Source organism: Diceros bicornis, chromosome 35 (genome assembly GCF_020826845.1).
Source record: "Diceros bicornis minor isolate mBicDic1 chromosome 35, mDicBic1.mat.cur, whole genome shotgun sequence".
NCBI lineage: Eukaryota > Metazoa > Chordata > Mammalia > Perissodactyla > Rhinocerotidae > Diceros > Diceros bicornis.
Genome location: NC_080774.1, coordinates 29,062,589 through 29,081,834, shown reverse-complemented (window position 1 = coordinate 29,081,834; position 19,246 = coordinate 29,062,589). Strand labels below are relative to the sequence as shown.

Here is a 19,246-nt window from a genome sequence, read left to right as displayed (position 1 = left end):
GGGAGAACCCCTACAAAGCTGGTCAAGAACAGTTTCCCAGGAAAGAACAGTGGCCAGGGAGCTGTCAGACAAACCGTACTTCACACAGGGCAGGGAATCATTTGAGTTCCCACTGGCTACTGTGGCAAAACCTCTTTGAATATTTGCAGCATTCATTAGAGACTCCCAAGGGCCACACCGTAAAGTGAAACTAAATAGCCCTAGAGTAAACACTATTCTAGACCTGCCCTAAATGGCCTTAAAAGTAAGCCTCAAAAGGACCAGTGAGATCCATAAGTAACTGGGGAAGGCACCCTCTGAAATGCTTCCCAGTGGTCCACACCTCCTGGTAGTCATGCTCTTGTGTAGTCTGCTCCTCCTGAGGGTTGGCTGGACTTCATGACTAGCTTCTGATGAATAGAATGTGGCAGGAGTGCTGGGATGTCACTTATAAGATAAAGTTATGAAAAGATAGCTTCTGTCTTGAGTACTTATCTTGCTGTTACTTAGATCCAGTCGCTCTAGTGAACAGTCGGAAATTGAAATATTTAGCAATAAATTTAATAAAATATTGTGTAAGACCTATACAATGAAAACTGTAAAATATTGCCGAGAGAAGTTAAAAAAGTAATAAATGGAAAGATGCATCCTATGCATGGATTGGGAGACTCAGTATTGTTAATATCTTGCAGTTCTCTCTCAAATTGATCTCTGGATTCAACAGAATCCCAATTACAAACTCAGCACCCTATTTTTTAGAAATTGATAATGTAATTTTAAATTTATATGGAAATTCAGAAGACTCTGAATATCCACAGCATCTGGGGGAAGAAAAAGAAACAAGTTTGAGGACTTACACTACTTGATTTTAGTACTTAGTGTAATCCAGACAGTGTGGTACTGATAGAAGTTTAAATGTAGGCATTAGATCAGTGGACTAGGTAGAGAATTCAGAGATAGGTCAATTGATTTTCCACAAAGGTGCCAAGGTAGTTCAGTGGGAGAGGAATAGCCTTTTCAACAAAGTATTCTGGGACAACTAGATATCCGTAGGGGAAAAAAAAAACCCACAACTCTTACCTCATAGCATTTATAAAAATTGAAATTTGCTATAGACCTAAATGTAAAAGCTAAAACTGCAAAACTTCTAGATGAAATCATTAGAGAAAATCTTCAAGAAGGCAAAGATTTCTTTTTGGGACACAAAAAAGAATATACCATGGGGGCCACCCCTGTGGCATAGTGGTTAATGTGGCGCACTCCACTTCGGCGGCCTGGGTTCGCGGGTTCCGATCCTGGGTGCAGACGTACACAACTCATCAGCTGAGCTGAGGTGGCGGCCCACATATAAAGTGGAGGAAGATTGGCACAGATGTTAGGTCAGGGCTAATCTTCCTCAAAAAAAAAAAAAAAAAAGAACCATAAAAGAAAATTGATAAATTGGGCATAAAATTTAAAATTTCTCTGAAAGACATTAAGAAAATGAAAAGACAAGTTACAGACTGGGAAGAATATATTTACAATACATTTATCTGTCAAAAGACTTTTATTCAAAGAAGACTTGTTTGTCTTCAACCCAATAAATAATAGACAAAAGATTTTAAAAGTCCCTTCCCAAGAGAAGTTACATGAATGGCCAATAAACACATGAAAAGATGCTCAACATCGTTAGTCACTGGGGAAATGAACATCAAATCCACGATGAGATCTTAGCACACACCCTTTAGGATGGCTGAAATTAGTGGCAGGCCCCGTGGCGTAGCAGTTAAGTGCACACGCTCCGCTGCTGGTGACCTGGGTTCGGATCCCGGGTGCGCACCGACGCACCGCTTGTCAAGCCATGCTGTGGCGGCGTCCCATATAAAGTGGAGGAAGATGGGCTCGGATGTTAGCCCAGGGCCAGTCTTCCTCAGCAAAAAGAGGAGGATTGGCATGGGTGTTAGCTCAGGGCTGATCTTCCTCACACACACACAAAAAAAGATGGCTAAAATTAAAAGACAATATCGGGTGTTGGTAAGGTTTTGGACTTTCTACTGGGAACATGACGGGAGTAGATAGAAGTTAGCTAGATAATAAAGCACTAGGGAAAGCTGAGAAAATAAGCGGGGGGAAAACAGATGGGGAACAGCACAGTCTGTGTGGAGATAAGTAATTTGGAGGTTTGAACATTACCTAGGGGTGGCAGGAGATGAAGCAGAAGAACTGAGAGGTTTTAAGTATTTGGTGGATACTTCTGGCTGCATGTAGATGGATCTATGTATAAGACTGGAGATGAGGAAGCCGTGACAAAGCTGGTGGGGTAGTGCTGAATTAAGATGACAGGTTGTATGGGTACAGTTGTAGTAGGAGAGTTAGTGGGTAGCGGGAACAGAATTGAGATCTACTTGGAACCAGTGCATGAATGGCCCATAAAAGTACAATAACAGCACATCCATAGTTTGCTCGCTAATTAGCATGTGATATTTAAGAATTCTCTTTAAACCAAAGATTGAGATTATACTCAGAATACCAGTGGTACCAGGGGTCAGTGATAGGGAGTCGGGGAGGGGGAGAGAGGGTATGACTGTAAAACGGCCAAAGGAGGGATACTTACTGCGATGGAAATGTTCTGTGTCTTGACGACATCAATGGCAATATACTGGTTGTAATGTTATACTATAGATGTTACCATTGGGGGAAACCAAGTAAAGGGCACGTGGGATCTTTCTGTGTTAATTTTTTAAATAGTATTTTGATCACATTATATGCCTATAAGAGTGTGTGTGTGTTAGCCTTATTGTAATGTATATGGAAGGAACTATGCAAATCCATAAGTAAATGTTTATTCACTGCAACATTTACTTTCTTTGTAAGTCCCAGCTCTAGATTTAACCTGACTTTGACTCTGTTTATCTTCTGATTTCAGAGACATTCCATAAGTGGACCAATCTCTACATCCAAACCCCTGACAGCCCTGTCAGATAAGAGACCAAACTATGGAGAAATCCCTGTTCAAGGTACATCTCATCTGTTGCAGTGTTTCACTTTTTGTTATTAATTTTTTGATTCTCCTGACGTTTTTGGCTAACTAAATTGTTATTTTCTTTGTTCTTGACATTATTTCAACCAATCTGGTATACATCTTTATCAGAAGTTTACTAATAATATGTCTTAATTACAGATGGGTAACTCATCTTGGAAGACAGCTCTCTCACAGCATTAGCATAGGTAATAGAGAGTGCACCCCATTGCTAGGCACTGTGTTTTCATAGTTCTTCATAGGGTAGGTATTATTATCTGTATTTTACAGATAGTAAAAATGAGGTTTCAAATAGTTAAATAACACAGGTTAACCTAGTTAATGAACAGTAGGCGGAGGCAGCCTGACTCCAGAGCCCATTCTTTTAATCTCTGTGCTCTGCATTGTTCATAAGAGGAAACTGAGACTCTGAAAGATGAGGTCCAGCAATTCTTTTGTGCACTCGTGAGGGGGCTTACCTGTTGTCACGCAGCTCTTTGTGATAGCAGCACCAGAACCCAAGTCTCCTGCCTTTCGAGGTCAGGGCTCCTTCTCTTAGCCCATACTGCCTTTTTATGTGTGGTGCTGTGAAAGGCAGCACCTCATTTGGGAGAGGTGTGGTGCTGCTCAGCAGTTGTGTGTGTCACTCAGGAGCCTAGGGCTCCACTTAGCTGATGCAGGCCAGTCTCCTCTGTGCATTCTCCTGGGCATGGAAGTTAGATTCTGTGGGTGAGACTACAAGGTTTCGATAGGTGTGGGGAAGAAATAAGCAGACTTGTGTGAATTATTCCCTTAAAGAACCTAGGGGACCGGCTCCATGGGCTCCGTGTAGCACCCGTGCAGGAAGAGTTCAGTTTGGCAGCTGAACTGGCCCTGTCCTTGCCAGTCTTGGATGTTCAGATAAGCTGGTTGTGCACACATTTAGGGACAATGGAAGACAAGATGCTGCTGTTGCTACCTTCCCTGCACAAAGACTTGCCTTTTACCCCTGCTTCTTGGCTTCTGATTTATTCATCAATTATGACCTGAGGTCTTTTTTCCCCTCAGAAGATCCTCTTGCTAAGAGAACAAATAGTGGAATGTTTAAAGTCTCTCTTTACATCTTTTACCATGTTCCCAACCTCGCCTCCCAGATGGATCCGTCAAGGATTATGTATGTGTATGGTGTGTAGATCATTGGACTCATGTGTCCTGGCTATTGGCCTCTTGTGATGCTGTTTCCTGGTCTGTGAATTGGGAATAATCACGAATACCCGGCTCACGGGATTCGTAAATCCTCTCTTCCCAGGCTCTGCACTCAAGCTCTCACCCTACCGTTCCCCCGCAGCTGCTTTCCTTGAAGTTGTCGGTGACACTGTGCCCTAAGCTGGTGAGCTCTCAGTCCTAGTCTGATGTGAACTGTTGGCAGCATTTAGCCCTGTTGAGTACTCCCTCTTCCAGGATGTTCTTTTTGGTTTTCATGACCCACACTTTTGCATCTCCTCCTCCCTCCCTGGCCGCTCCTCTGTCTCCTGTGCTCGTTTCTCCTCCCTGACCTGTAAGTGATGGTGTGCTCCAGAGCTCAGTCTCAGCCTCTCTTCTTGTCTGTCTGTACTCACTCTGTGATTGCATCCTGTCTCATGGCTTTAACTACTCTTCGTCACATTGATATCTCCAACCTGTTCTTTCCACTGGACTCCAGACTCATATATCCAATTGCCTACTTGACATCTCCATTTTGATATTGAATATTCTCAGACTGAGTGTGTTCAGGACAAGATTCCCACATTTCCCAAATTTGTTCTATCTGTAATTTGTCTTCTCCATCGCAGTTATTGTCAGTTTCATCCTCCAGAAAGCTTGGAGTCATCCCTAACTCCTTTCTTTATCTTAGATCCCGTATCAGAGATCTGTTCAGTTCTTTGAGAAATGCTATTGACTCTACTTTCAAAATATATCCAGACTCAGAGCATTGCTCTTCCCTCTGCTACCACATCCTTGCTCTAAGCCACCGTCATCTGGATTTTGGCAAAAGATTCCTAGTCCCCCTCGCAATCTATTCTTAACCCTAGAGTCAGCGTAATCTTGAAGAATATAAATTGGAGCATGTCATTTTACTCAAAACTCTCCACTAGCTCCTCATTTCTTTCAGAAGAAAAGCTAGGGCCGGCCCCGTGGCTTAGCGGTTAAGCGCACGCGCTCCGCTACTGGCGGCCCCGGTTCCGATCCTGGGTGTGCACCAACGCACCGCTTCTCCAACCATGCTGAGGCCACGTCCCACACACAGCAACTAGAAGGATGTGCAACTATGACATACAACTATCTACTGGGGCTTTGGGGAAGGAAAAAAAAAGGAGGAGGATTGGCAATAGATGTTAGCTCAGAGCTGGTCTTCCTCAGCAAAAGGAGGAGGATTAGCACGGATGTTAGCTCAGGGCTGATCTCCCTCACAAACAAAAAAAAAAAACAAAAAAAGCTAGAGTTCTCCCACTGGCCTCCAGACTCCCCAGCCTGGCCTCAGTTGCCTCTCTGGCTTTGCCACTTTTCTTTCTTGGTCACCTTGCCCAGCCACGCAGGCTTCCTTGTTGTCCCCTGGGTGCTTGTGGACACTCTTGACTTAGGAACCTTGCATTGGCTCTTTCTCTGCTGGACTACTCTGTCCAGGTGTCCAGATAGCTCACTCCTGCTCTCCTTCAAGGCTTTGCTCAAATCTCACCTTAGCCCTGAGCACCATATTTAAAATTGTAAACCACTCTCTCCTCCATACATCCCTTTGCCTAATTTCTCTCCCCTTTAAAAAATTTCTTTAACCTTAGTACTTATCCCTTCTGGCATACTATATAATTTACTTATCTGTCACTTTGTCTGCCTCCCTCGATCACGAGGTCTATGAGGTCAGGCATTTGTGTCTTGTTCACGGAGGCATATTCAGCACATGTAATAGTACAGGCATATACCTCAGAGATATTGTGGGTTTGGTTCCAGACCACTGCAGTCAAGTGACTATCACAATAAAGCAAGTCACGAGAATTTTTTGGTTTCCCAGTGCATATAAGTTAGGTTTATACTATACTGTAGTCTATTAAGTGTGCAATGGCATTATGTCTAAAAAAATAATGTATACCTTAACAAAATGTGACACAGAGACACGAAGTGAGCAAATGCTGTTGGAAAAATGGCACCAATAGACTTGCTCGACGCAGGGTTGCCACAAACTTTTAATTTTTAAAAAACAGAGTATCTGTGAAGTGCAGTAAAGCGAAGTGCAATAAAATGAGGTATGCCTATATTGGGCTCTAGATAAAAAATTGTGAGATGAGTGAATGAAATACAAGTTAAAGCATGTAAAGTGCTTAGCACAAATTTTAGCCCATAGTAAATGCTCACTGTTAGATTTTATTACTATTATGTGTGAACTTTTTCTTAGCAGCACAAGTGGCTGAGAATGATAGTTCTTTATTGTCTATGAGTAAAAGATTTGAATTCATTGCAAGGCAACCAAAGTCTGCAGGATTTTGCTTAGCTGCCAACAAGTAGCTGTGAGACAGCACCAATACACGTTATGTTCTGGGCATCTTTAAAAAGCTGCATGTGTTGAGGGCAAAGATGGAAGCTAAGGGTTCAGGAGCACTCCCACTTGGCTGCCTGTTACGTGTGCCCCAGTTCTGTCAATAAAGTCAGCCTTTTGACCTACAGTCGGAGCCAGGAGCCAGGATGCCACAGTCTTTGAAAGTATGTATAGCCCTGGACTTGTGATAGCCCTGTGGGAGAGACTCTTGTCTGGATTGCATTGAGGTGATCCTGGGAGACCAGAGAATACTGAGTCCCCAGGCCCCAGCTGGCCTCGGAGGAGGGTGGGGATTATCCAGTGAGAAATGGCCCAGGGCTTTTCCAAGCCTCCTGAGGCCTACCCTTGGAGCCTTCTCCTGTTTCAATGGCTACCTTCTAGACTGTTTTTGACCAGCTCACAACAGGGTAGGGATTATCAGAGAAAGGCAGCACCAGCAATATTTCTCGAACTTACCTATTGATAAGACTTAACCTGAGTCACATGGTAAAATATGGAATCTTGGGCCTCACCTCAGATCTGTTGACATGGACTCTACAGGAAAGGGAGCTGGGAAACTTCATTTTCACAAGCACTCCAAGTGATTCTTAGAAAAGGACAAATTTGGGAAACTGGGCAAAGAATACTGTTTAATTTTTCCTATTACTTTGGCTTTTGTGGGTGGAGATTGGGGTGTGGAAGGGCCATAGACCAAGCTTGTTGAAGAGACAGACTAAATGTGTTAAGTGTCTTTAGGGCTCTGCTGAATTAAACCTTTTCCTGGCTCTCCTCGTTTTATCTGGTAATGCATCAGATGATAATGCCATTGGGCGTGGGGTGTGTGCAGTCAGTCTGTGTTAACGCTGGTCTAATTCTCCTCTTCAGTCTGTTATAATGCCTTAATGGGGCTTAGTTGAAACAGCGCAAATACAAGGGGGAGAGGAAAACACACTTAGGTGAATTTTTATCTGAGAGTTTGTTGATAGTGTGACGTTTTATTTTAAATGGTCACTAGAGAAAGAAACCACTTACAAAACTAAGAACAACCAAATTATTCTTGGTCATAAAAAGCCACCGTAGTTATCCAAACTGATAATAGAGTAGAATTTTCGAGGTCTGTATTGAACTGCTTTTCTTCCTTGATTGTCTCTTTTATCTTGGCATAAATCAAAAAACGCAGTCTATAATTTTCATTTTGAAAGTTTCCATGGCTTCATTACTAAAATTTAAGAAGGTGCTGCCTCTAGTTCTACCACACTTAACTTAGAGAATTTGTTGTTGTTTTGTGCAGTTAAGCATTTTATTATAGGTGCGGTTTTTTGTTTGTTTGTTCTGTTTTAGCATTGTGCTTGTATGTCAGTTGCTGGAAGATGTTTCAGACCAGAGAAATCTTATTATAAATGGACTAATCAAATGCTCTTTTGTTGGTATTGTTGTCGGGAGTTCAATTAAATGGTTAGGGTCATGACTGGTGCCGCCTCAGTGAATCTTTGTAGTTAGTATGTGAATTAGTGTTTGTGACCTAAGCAGGAAGCGGTAGATCTGCCACCAGGTACATGGATATAGGTAGTTGAAAAGGTCTTTACTGTCCCCACTTGCACAGTGATCTTATGAAGTCCAGAGTGTTAAGCCAAGACCTTGACTGTATGGTGCAGCTGGTTGGGAGCCTGGGGTTGCCCAGCATCAGTGTGACCTTGTGAGTGTCATGACTGTCTCGTCAGCTCAGACACAGGTATCTGAGAATGTTGATTAGTCCAAGTGTAGTCATATTCTGCAAAGAAAGTCATACTTATTATCTGTCTAAACTGTATTACTTGAGGCTAGAGATGTAAAAATATTTTAAAACTCAGTATTTTGAGAAGATTGCTTTATGGTAAGGGTACATATGATAAATGTGTACAAAGTTAGGAGGTTTTACTAGAAAGCCAAACCTTTGTTAAAAGTTATTATATCTTTTAAGTTAAAATAAAGAAAAGAAAAGGAATCTTCTGTTAAAAAAGTTTCACAGTGATTTTCATTCTCCAAAAGGTAGATCTAAATCAGATTCTGGCTTAGCTCTGTATGCAGCCCTAACAGGGAGATTCCCAGGAGAATTCCAGTAGCTACCCTACCCACCTGTATGTACAGTCTAATGGAGGTCTGTTCACTTCTAAAGGTTTTTCCTCCCCCTTTTTCCTTCTCTTTTCTGTGGTTCTTGGTATTTGTCTTGATAAACCAAAGTATCTACGCTCCTATTTTTTTCTAAAATATTATTATGAAAATTTTCAAACATACAGAAAAGTTGAAAGAAATTCTATAATAAATAGCCACACTCACTACCTAGATTCTACAGCGTTTTGCTATATTCACTTTATCACTTATTCACGTGTTTATCCATCCCTCTATCCTTCAGTCCGTCTTTTTTTTTTTAATGCTTTTTCAAGGTAATTTGCAATTACTACGCTTCAGCATGCGTAGCAATGTTTGTTTAAGGTATTCCCTCTGTCTTTAAACTCTTTCTTTTGAGATAAGTTTAGATATACGAAAGAGTTGCAAAAATATTAGAGTTCTCTTATACCCTTCTCCCAGCTTCCCGTATGTGAACATTCTACATAACCATAGAACAATTACAAAAGTGAGAAATTAATATTGGTAAATTTTTATTAACTAAACCACAAACTTTATTTGGATTTCATTTTATTTGGATTTTTCCACTGATATTCTTTTTCTATTCTAGGATCAAATCTAGGATCCCACTTTGCATTTAGTTGTCTTAAGTCTCTGCCAGTTTGCAACACTTCTCAGTCTTGCCCTGTCTTTCATGATCTTGACACTTTTGAAGAATACTAGTCAGTTAATTTTTAGAATCTCTCTCAGTATGAGTTTGTCTGATATTTTCTCCTCATTGGGTTGGGGTTTATATTACTAGAAAGGATACCACAGAAGTGATGTGCCCTCTTAAGTGATTCATATCAAGGGGCACGTGATGTCAGTATGTTTTATTACTGGTGATGTTGACCTTGATCACTTGGTGAAGGTGGTTGTCTGCCAGTAATTAATAAATCCCATTTCTGCTTAAACTTTCTCCCATTAATTTTAGCATCTGTTTATGCATTTTGCCTGCAACAGTTATTATTGTGGTGTTCTAGTGGTGATTTTCTATTTCCTCATTTCTTCTGAAGGAATTATTTATATTATTGTTATATTTATAGCATTTGTTTATATTAGTGTAGACTCATGGATATTTATCTTATTCTTTAGGTTGATTACTTATTTTGTTGCTCAAGTTATTCCAACTTTGGCCATTGGGAGCTCTTTCGCATTGACTCCTTGCTCTTTTGATGGACCCACACAAAGCACTTTCTTACTTTCGGGCGCCACAAAATGCTCCAGACCTGTTTTTTTCCTGTACCAGCTCTGGAATCAACCATTTTTCCAAGGAGCCCTGGTTACTTTTATTAGAGAATAGTATTTAGAAAATAAGATCCGGGTGCTAGATGTGCTTATTCCTACTAGAGGCTCCACTGCCTCTAGTCCTTCTCTGGATAGAGCTAGGAAAATTGTTTGTTTGCATGTATACCAACCCAGTAATACACACATGTAACTATTGTTTCTGTATCTCTCTCTCTGTCAAAAACCATGAGCTGCTTCTGATGCCTCTGACTCTAAGCCAGCACCAAAGGGTGCCTTCTAGCCTTTTCCCTTTCCTTATTTATAACTTCTTTATCTTGCTAGTGAGAAACCTGGCTCTCATTATCTACAGTATATTTGCTTATTTGTTCAGCCCTAGTGTCAGTATGCAGTAGTTTCAAGATTGCTAAACGTATCCCTGTGAGAAGCAAATTTACAGAGTACAGTGTTTGTGTACAGTTCTTTTTGTGTTTAGCTTTAGAGTATCCAGTCAAAATACCTTTTTTCCCAAAGTTACTTAGGTCAGCTCCTTTTCTCACCACTCCCTTCAGTGTGGTTATGTTATGCCTGTGTAATACAGTTACATTAATTTTGTCACAGTCTGCATTCCATCCACCCCCCCATGCCAGCTGATTAAAAAAAATTATATACACCAAAATTCACTCTTTGTTCTGTGCATTATAGGATGTTTAGCAGCATCCCTGGCCTCTACCCACTAGACAGAAAGCACCTCCTAGGGCGCCAGTAGCACCTCCCCCTTACCAGTTGTGACAACCAAAAGTGCCTCAAGACATTGACATGTTGGCAAAATTGCTACCAGTTGAGAACCAAAGACATGGTTCTCACAGTTTTATTTGTCTGATTTCAGCAGAGAGATGGAAACTATAAGTTTCCGTCTTATAAAATCAAATAGGAGATCCTAGCTGATCTTGCATGTTGTCTACTGTTTCCATCAGAGGCTTTAACATAGTAATCATAGTTATTTTAAATGCCCTGTTGGATAGTTCCAACATATGTGTCCTATCTGAGTCTGGTTTTATTGGTTACTTTGTTTCTTGAGCTGGGTGTATTGTTTTTTTCTTGCTTTTTGTATATTTTATAATTCTTTGATGAAAGCTGGACATCTTGGATAGGACAGTAGATCGATTTTGTACCTTACTTGGACACCTCTTTCCTTCTGCTAGGTGTTTAATGTGGGTGTGTGAGTTACTCTGCTCAGGAGCTGGGCTGGGTTTGAGCTTTGGTGTTGGTGTGATGTCCTCAGTGCACAATAGGCTTCCAGATGCTCTAGTAATACTTTGTGTTTAGAGTCGGGGCTGGTGTTCCAGAGGGTTTTTCTCAATGTCTGCTCCAATTTCAGCTTTAGACTGTTCTTGGCATTGCATCTCAGAGAGGGCCTGTCTCACACTCTCATAACTCTTTCAGCTGAGATTTCCTGTTTGTTCATTTGTTGAGAACATATTTTCTTTTATAACATTGAGCATATTTGTAATAGCTGCTTCAAAATTCTTTTCTGCTAATTCCAATTCTGCTAATGTCATCTTTGAGTAGGTTTCCATTTCTTTTGAGTATGGGTCACTTTTCCCTTTTCCTTTGTATGTCTAGTAATTTTGGATTGTATCCTGGGCAGTGTGAATCATTGTAGAGATTCTGTTTTGTTTCTTTGCAGAAAATTGGGTTTTGTTAGCAAGCAGATAACTTGGCTCACCTCAAACTCCAACCTCTTTCCTTTGGTTGAAATACCTGTTCAGTTATTTTGTCCTTAATTCAACTCCTTGGAATCTGAGTGCTTGTGGATTTCAGAGGTCAGTGAGAGATTTGGGCAGAGTTTTTATGCAGAATTTGAGGCTTTTTTCTTTCTGGTATTTCCCCTTATCCCTCTCTTTCCAGCAGCTTTGCTTGTCCTGAGATATGTCCCCTGCTTCCAGGCAGTAAGGCTGTAGGTTTTCTACCAGATTTTAGCTGTACTACATGGCCTCAACTGGGGCCTACACTCATGCCTACAGCCATAAAACTGGGAAACTCACCCAATGCTATGTCCTTCTTCCAGGTGTGGACTCCTTTCATTTTCTGCCTGCTTTTCATTTCTCTTCAGTGCTTTTAAGTAGTTGATTTTCATATTTTTTCAAGATTTTATAGTTGTTTTCGGCAAGAGCATTGATCCATTTGGAACTACCCTCTATGAACAGAAGTTGGATATTTAGGCTCTTATTTGTAAACCTACTATTTTGCCTATAAATTTGATTTCAGAAACAATAAAGGAAGAACTGCCTCTACCTGTTTATTTCTATGATTTCTAAAATAAGAGAGAGTTAAGAAGCAGACCTCGTATGCTCATGTTATTGCTACCTGTCTGCTGGAAGTGAACAGAATATCTCCGTGTAGGTTTATCCCTTTATCTGAGCCCTGGATCTCATCCCTTGGGCTTTCACAGATGCTGTTAGCCTCATGCTATTCTTCCCTTCCCCTGTGTCTTCAGCTTTACCCTCTCTGCTGGCTCCTCTCCATCATCATTTAAGAATGCTCACATCTCTCCTATGTTAAGAAAAAAACCTCCCTCTCTCCCCTGCTTCCTCCAGCTACTATACTTTCTCTCTTACCCTTGCACAGCTTGTCTCCTTCCTATCTCTCACTCATTCCGCAACACATTCTTACCTTACTTTTGTTCTCGCCAGTGTATGAAATTGCTCTGACCAAAGTTACCATAACCTCCATGTCACCAAGTTCATTCTCACTCCATCAGCTATATGCTGATGATTTCCAAAACTATGTATTCACTCTGACTTTTCTTCTGAACTCCCTCTCTAACTGCTTGCTCCACATCTCCCTGGGTGTCTCACAGCGTTCTGAAATTCAGTGTATTCTCATCTCTTTTCCTCCCATAATACTCTTCCCTTTTCTTATCTCTGTACATGGAACTCCTTCCTTCTCACCTCCATGTCCACTTGGTCAGCAAGTCTGTTGATTCTTCCTCATTGAAGAGCCCTTGAATCTATTTACTTTTCACCATCTCACCTGGTATCACCCAAGTCCAAACCATTCTTATCTCTCCTCCATACAGTCTAACTCATCATCCTGTGTGCACTATTACCCCTCCAGTCCACTGAAGCCAGAAGGATGCTCATCTAATAAAACCTCCATTGGCTTCTCATTGCCGACAGGGTAAAGTTCAAACTTCTTAATGATTTGCATCGCCTGCATGCTTTGCTCTTGCCTGGTCTGGCCCTCCCAGCCTGCCTTTGCAACCTCAGCTGCTCCTCTTTACCCTCTGCCACCTCACCTGCTCCTTTTTTCCCTCTGCCCTCTGAACATTGCTGTCCTGGATTTCTTTTGGTGTATGCTGAGCGCTCAGCTGGAAACACTCCTCTCCAAGCTCTCCTTTGCCTGTATAAAAGCTATTAATTATCCTTCTAGTCTTAACTCAGATGTCATTTCCTGAGAAGCCTTTCCGGACCTCCTCTTAAGAGCAGGTCACGTCCCTTGCTATGTTCCCGGAGCCCCTTGTACTTGATCTTTCCTAGCATCCCTTACTTGTAATGATTTCTTAAATGTCTGACTTCTGCTCTAGACTCCGAGTTCCATGAGGGCAGGTTTCCTGCCTCCTTTCTTCCTTTCTCTGACCTTTGCAATAAGCCCAGTGCCTAGCAAGTAGTGGACACCCAAATGATTTTTGTTTAATGAATGGATGAAAGACAGGAATAGCTCTATATGGCAATAGAATAGACTCTATTACTATGAAATATAATCTCTCCTGCCTGCCACACTGGACTGTAATACACTAATCTTATTTCCTGAAGAGGGATAAAGTGACAGTTTGACATGAAGATGGAATCTAGCCTGCTTATGTGTAGTAAATGGACACGTGTTCTTCCTGTGACAGGTGCCTCTGAGCAAGTTTGATTCTCACAGTGAAAATACTTCATGAAATGGCAGCAGACTGCATTGTGCCTGTTGAAAATTACCACAAATAATTTTGAAAAGAATAACCTATTGGGGCTTTCAGTACCATTTTGTACATTTTCAGGAAGTAAGTGTTGGTCTATGGTAGGAACTGTCTGCCAAGTTGAGACAGACTTGAATCCTTAGACATGCAATAAGAAGACGACTTAATCAGGTGTTGGGCAAATGAATCAGCAGTAAATTCTATGAACTTCGTTTCAATTTTGTGCCTTTGTGTGCAGTGTAAAAGAGACAGAAGTAAGGCAACTTAGAAACACTTTCCATGTAGGGAGTGACAAGAGCTTCTGCCTTAGTGGCCACACTCCTTGTTTCGATTCATTTGTCTTTATTACCTTTGTTTTCACTTCTTCATTTGCTGTGTTCTTGGGGAGATTAAGATTTTAGGGAAATGACCAGTTTCATAATTGTAAAATGGAAAATTTGATTAGATTCAAAACATTAATTTCTGTTTTCTACTGTTTCCTTGTTCTGCTTTGTTTTGTCTGTCAGACTTTGTGCATAATATGCTCTTCCTGTGAGGATGAATGCCAGCTGCTGACAGAGTTCAAAATTCTGATTGATGCTTGCTTGTAGGCTCTTTGCTCAGAGGTGATCTTTGTTGAAGATAAGAAAGATGTAATGACTCTAGGCTGTGTAAGTCCTATCTTCATTAGGAAAGGAAGTCCATCCTTGCCGCTCCCTTCCCCTCCAAAGTAGTGTGTAATTACAACCAAATGTTCCTCACATGCTTAGAAAATAAATTTTGGAATAAAAGATGTGCTATCCTTGAAAGATAATGTCATATGCCATTACTTTTGACATCATGATATTTTGAGAGGGAGTATTTTTTAAATTGTCAGTTCTTAAAAAGAGGTGTTGAATGACCTGTTTGACTAGTGTCCGGTAAATTTTGCCTTTCCCCTTGTTAAAATATGTTTGCTGGGGGGATATCTTGGGCAATGAGACTAATAGTCTTCATTATTTTTTCATATATTGTAAGGGGTGGTGTTTTCCCTCTTCCTAGTCACACATCCCTAACACACCTTGACCGAACACATCTAGTCTGTCCTTTTGCTTGTCGTCCTGGCCTAATGACAATCTTGTCGGACTTGTAGCCCTAGTAAGAAGTGTGCCGATCTGTGTTTGGGGCTCCCACTACAGGGGTGCAAGTCCTGAGAAAATGATGTTGAAACTGGACCCGAAGGATGATAAAGGTAGCCAGGCTAAGGAGGGAATGGAGGAGGAGTATAGGAGGTGAGGGAACAGCTTTTGCCAATGTTCAAGGAACTCAAGAAACTCCAAGACAGCTTGTGTTTGGAAAGTAAGGGAGGAGTAGAACAAGGCGTGGCTGGAAACGTAGACGGTAGAGGAGTCTGATTGTGTCCTTCACTGAATGCTCGATGCCTGGCGCTTTCTTGTTGTCTTCAGACTAAAGTCCACATACCAGGTAATGAAGGCTCTCGTCAGTCAGCCTCACCCTCACATTACAGCCCCTTTTCCTGCCGCCCTTTCTGTTTTCCATACCCCCCATGTTTTAGCCACACTGGGATTTTATTATTCTCTAACTTGAATGTCCTTTTACCTTTTCTCTGATTCTTGTCTGGCTGAAATACCATTTCCTACCTGTCTTCTCTACTAGTAGAGCCCAGCTTAATGTCATTATGTTGTTGAAGCCTTCCCTCTGCCTGAAATCACAGTGAATGGCTTCTCCCTCTGTGGTTTGATAGCACTTTATCATTCTGTTGTTCTAATTATCCCATCCTCACTTGTTTGTGGTGGTATGTATGTATGGCTTACCCACTAACTATAGGCATGTAAGGGCAGGCTTTTATTTAGTTTGAACCTTTAGACCTAGATACAGTAGGGGATCTTTGAATTTTGGTTGAATTGCATCCAAGAGGTAAGTGGCAGTTGATGATTTAGAAGCATTCACCTGTGTCAAATGTATCATTTCCCTAGAAATAAAGCATTGAATGTTTTCCCATGTTACTTGTCTACGAATGTTGTTTTGTATAAGTGGGTGGACTCTCTGGGGAATTGAAGCACCCTGGATTGAGAGAGAAGGATGAGCCTCCAGGGTGAGAGGAGTAAAACTCACCTTCTTGCTACTTTTGTTACTTCAAAGTTCAGAGTCAGATTTCTTTATTGTGACCCTTTCCACTTTGTGCAGAGCATCTATTAAGAACATCTTCAACCAGCCGACCTGCTTCTCTGCCGAGAGTACCTGCCATGGAAAGTGCCAAGAACATCTCAGGTAATGACTTTTATCTGAAATTTCCTTAAAAAAAACTCTTGCACAAATTTTAGTAATGGTACTGAGTACTTTCTCTTTAGACTTATTTAACTTTACTTGCTTCTTTAGCTCTTGAGTTGATTTTTTTTCACTCTGAATTTCCCCTATTGTATCTTCCAGATTCTATAGAAGTCACATTTCATCGCCCTGATTTAAAAAAAACAAAAACCAAAAACTAGATAGTTCCATTCTTGTAACAAGTAGTTTATTTAGTGCCTAGAGTGGGTTAGATGATGTGCTGAAAATATAGCTTTGTACCAAGTTGGTACAGTTGTGAAAGATTAGAATATTTATCCCAAGGCATATCATGACTGTTTTTTTTTTAAATTTTTATTTATTTTTTTGGTGAGGAAGATTGTCTCTGAGCTAACATCTGTGCCCATCTTCCTCCATTTTGTATGTGGGACGCTGCCATAGCATGGCTTGATGAGTGGCCCACGAACCCTGGGCCACCAAAGTGGAGCACACAAACTTAACCCCTGTGTCACCAGGCTGGCCTCAATGACTGTGTTTTTTTTTTTTTGTGTGAGGCGATCAGCCCTGTGCTAACATCTGCCAATCCTCTTTTTTTTTTTTTTTCTTTTTTTTGCTGAGGAAGACTGGCCCTGGGCTAACATCCGTGCCCATCTTCCTCCACTTTATATGGGACGCTGCCACAACATGGCTTGCCAAGCAGTGCGTCAGTGCGCGTCCGGGATCCGAACCGGTGAACCCTGGGCAGCCGCAGCGGAACGTGCACACTTAACCGCTTGCACCACCAGGCCAGCTCCCTCAATGACCGTTTTTGAAGAGTTATTTCAGAGCATGCTAAAAATTCTCTAGAAGCCAGATTTTTCCAGTATGGTAAAGCCATCTTGTACTGATGAATTTGGAGAGTTTACTCTGTTTGTCTCCTAGAGCTAACTCTTCAGTTTATCAGTTGTTCACATTATTTTCCCTTTGTGGCCTTTTCTTACCCTTAATTCCTCAACTGGAAAGTGGACCAGGAAAGGAGAAATTCCTATAACTCTGCCTCATAACAGTTAACGTCCCACTTGTGTGTGGATTTAAGTTAGTACAGTTTTTATACATCATAACTGGGTCTTTAAATCAGTGAGAAGTCCGGCCAAAATTACCATCCCAAAGCCCAGATCCCAAAGCCTTTTCCTCTAACGGAGTTCTTCCAATTCTTTCTCAGTCTCTTTCCTCTATTTTATATGAAATTATGAAAGGTGTTCTCATCCAATTTCCTAGCACACCACTTAAAAGAAACTGCTGTTTTAGGGCATACAGAGATCTGACATTGAAAGGAAAAACAAGAATTATAAAATTAAATCAGAAATATGTAAATGCATCATTCTAATAAGATCATGTAATAAGAGAAAAAATCCATCTCCTCTCGGTCTTTAAAGACATCATTTTACTAATGCAGAGTTATAGTCTGCTTGTGGTTATCCTGGAATCATCAAGAAAAATTTAGCCAATAAAAAGGGGGCAGTTTCAGTAATCGGGGAAAAATTGCTGGTGTATAACATTGATTATATTACAACCAGCCCAGAGGTGATAAGTTGATGGCTCCTACATATCTAGCATCTTCTGAGGTGAGAGAGAATTTGTCTGAGGTCAGGAACTTTGTCTCATATCTCACTTCTCACTGTGCTCAGCCCAGCATCGTGAGCACCTGCTTGTACTCAGCACATCCTTGCTAGAAAGCTGCTTTTCTTGTGGCTCTGTTGTCAACGGCTGAAGTGGCTACTTGCACTTAACACTTCTCAGAGCTTTCTGTAATTCTAACAAGGTACAATGTCTTACTATGCTGGACTTTCAAAATAGGACTCTTCTGATTGTTTTTATTTCTCAGTAGTTGACTTGATACCTTTTGGTTTTCTGTCTGTCTCATTGATTTATGTTTTTTAAAATATGGCCTGACCCAGAATTAAGTGTAGCCCTATAATGAAGTATCTCTTTCCTTTCCTTTCCCTTAAACAATGTTTTTGGCCAAGTTCAGAAAGGTTTTGTTGATTTCAGTTGTGCATGAGTATTTTTCAGGTATTATTTTAATTAGCCTCTGGTTTTTAGCTTTCTTTGTGATTAAACGAATGTTTGTAGAGTACTCACTGTGTGCTAGGTAGGTCTGTGAGTGTTATAGGGGTGGATAAGACACATTCCTTGCCTTTAGGGAATGTGGGGTTCAGTGCATATTTCAATTACTGTATCTTTTTTACAGTTTTTTTTTTTTAATAAAAAAGTAAACCCTTGCAAGTTATCAGTACGATAAAGAAAATGTTAGTTTTTCCTCCTGTATGGTAATTTCTGCTCTTTTTGGAATCTACTGAAGAAAATGTCTCAAGAACTCAGTTTAAAATGTTTTTGCTATAAAGTGCATAATGACTGTTTTTCACAATCAGTGTCTCGACGAAGTAGTGAAGAGATGAAACGAGACATCTCTGCACCTGAGGGAGCGTCGCCGGCCTCTCTGATGGGGATGGGAACCACATCACCACAGCTTTCCCTTTCCTCCTCTCCCACGGCATCTGTGACCCCCACCACCCGAAGCCGGATAAGGTAGAGAACAGCTAATATTGATGCATTTCATGTGTGCCTTTCCTGGCCTTTTGAGAGTAAATGACCAGGTTGTAAAATAATGGCATTAGAGCACTGATTTTTTTCTTTCTTTGTGTGTTATTAAGTGTTTTCTGATCTCCTTTTCTGTACTGGAATTAGGTAAGATAGCATAGAAGTAAAAAGTGAAATAAAATAAAAGAGATCCTTTCCCAAAGCAGCTGGTGTTTTGGGGGTTTTTTGGTTTTGGTTTTTTAAATTAGAGAACGGTTGAGTACAAAAGTAAGTCTTGTGAAATTTGAATCCTGGGGTGTGGATGGAGTTAAGGGAAGTGTTGGAGTGGGATCGGAGTGGGGCTTTGAAGGTGGTGGATGGGGAGGAGGGTGGGCATTACTGGCAAGGTCAGTGACTTGAGTGATTGTACAAAAAGGATGAGTAAGCGAGGAGTTGGGGGAGCTACCAACTGAGGAGGTGGTGCTGCATATGCAGAGGGGACAGGTACCGAAGACCAGAGGAAGGTATGTACCTACCATATCCAGGGCAGTGGAAAAAAAGATGGACTAGGTAGGGTGTGGCCAGG

The 19,246-nt window shown here is 41.2% G+C and overlaps 1 protein-coding gene across 3 annotated transcripts in view; it reads left to right on the top strand.

Annotated features, from left to right (window-relative positions):
• Positions 1 to 19,246, top strand: part of SPECC1L (sperm antigen with calponin homology and coiled-coil domains 1 like) — a 155,901-nt gene that overhangs the window by 80,660 nt on the left and 55,995 nt on the right. For all 3 annotated transcript variants that reach the window (XM_058531967.1, XM_058531966.1, XM_058531968.1), the window contains 3 exons: positions 2,885 to 2,975; positions 16,003 to 16,086; positions 18,513 to 18,669. In XM_058531967.1, the coding sequence (XP_058387950.1) occupies positions 2,885 to 2,975; positions 16,003 to 16,086; positions 18,513 to 18,669 (332 nt within the window). The remainder of the gene's footprint in view (positions 1 to 2,884; positions 2,976 to 16,002; positions 16,087 to 18,512; positions 18,670 to 19,246) is intronic.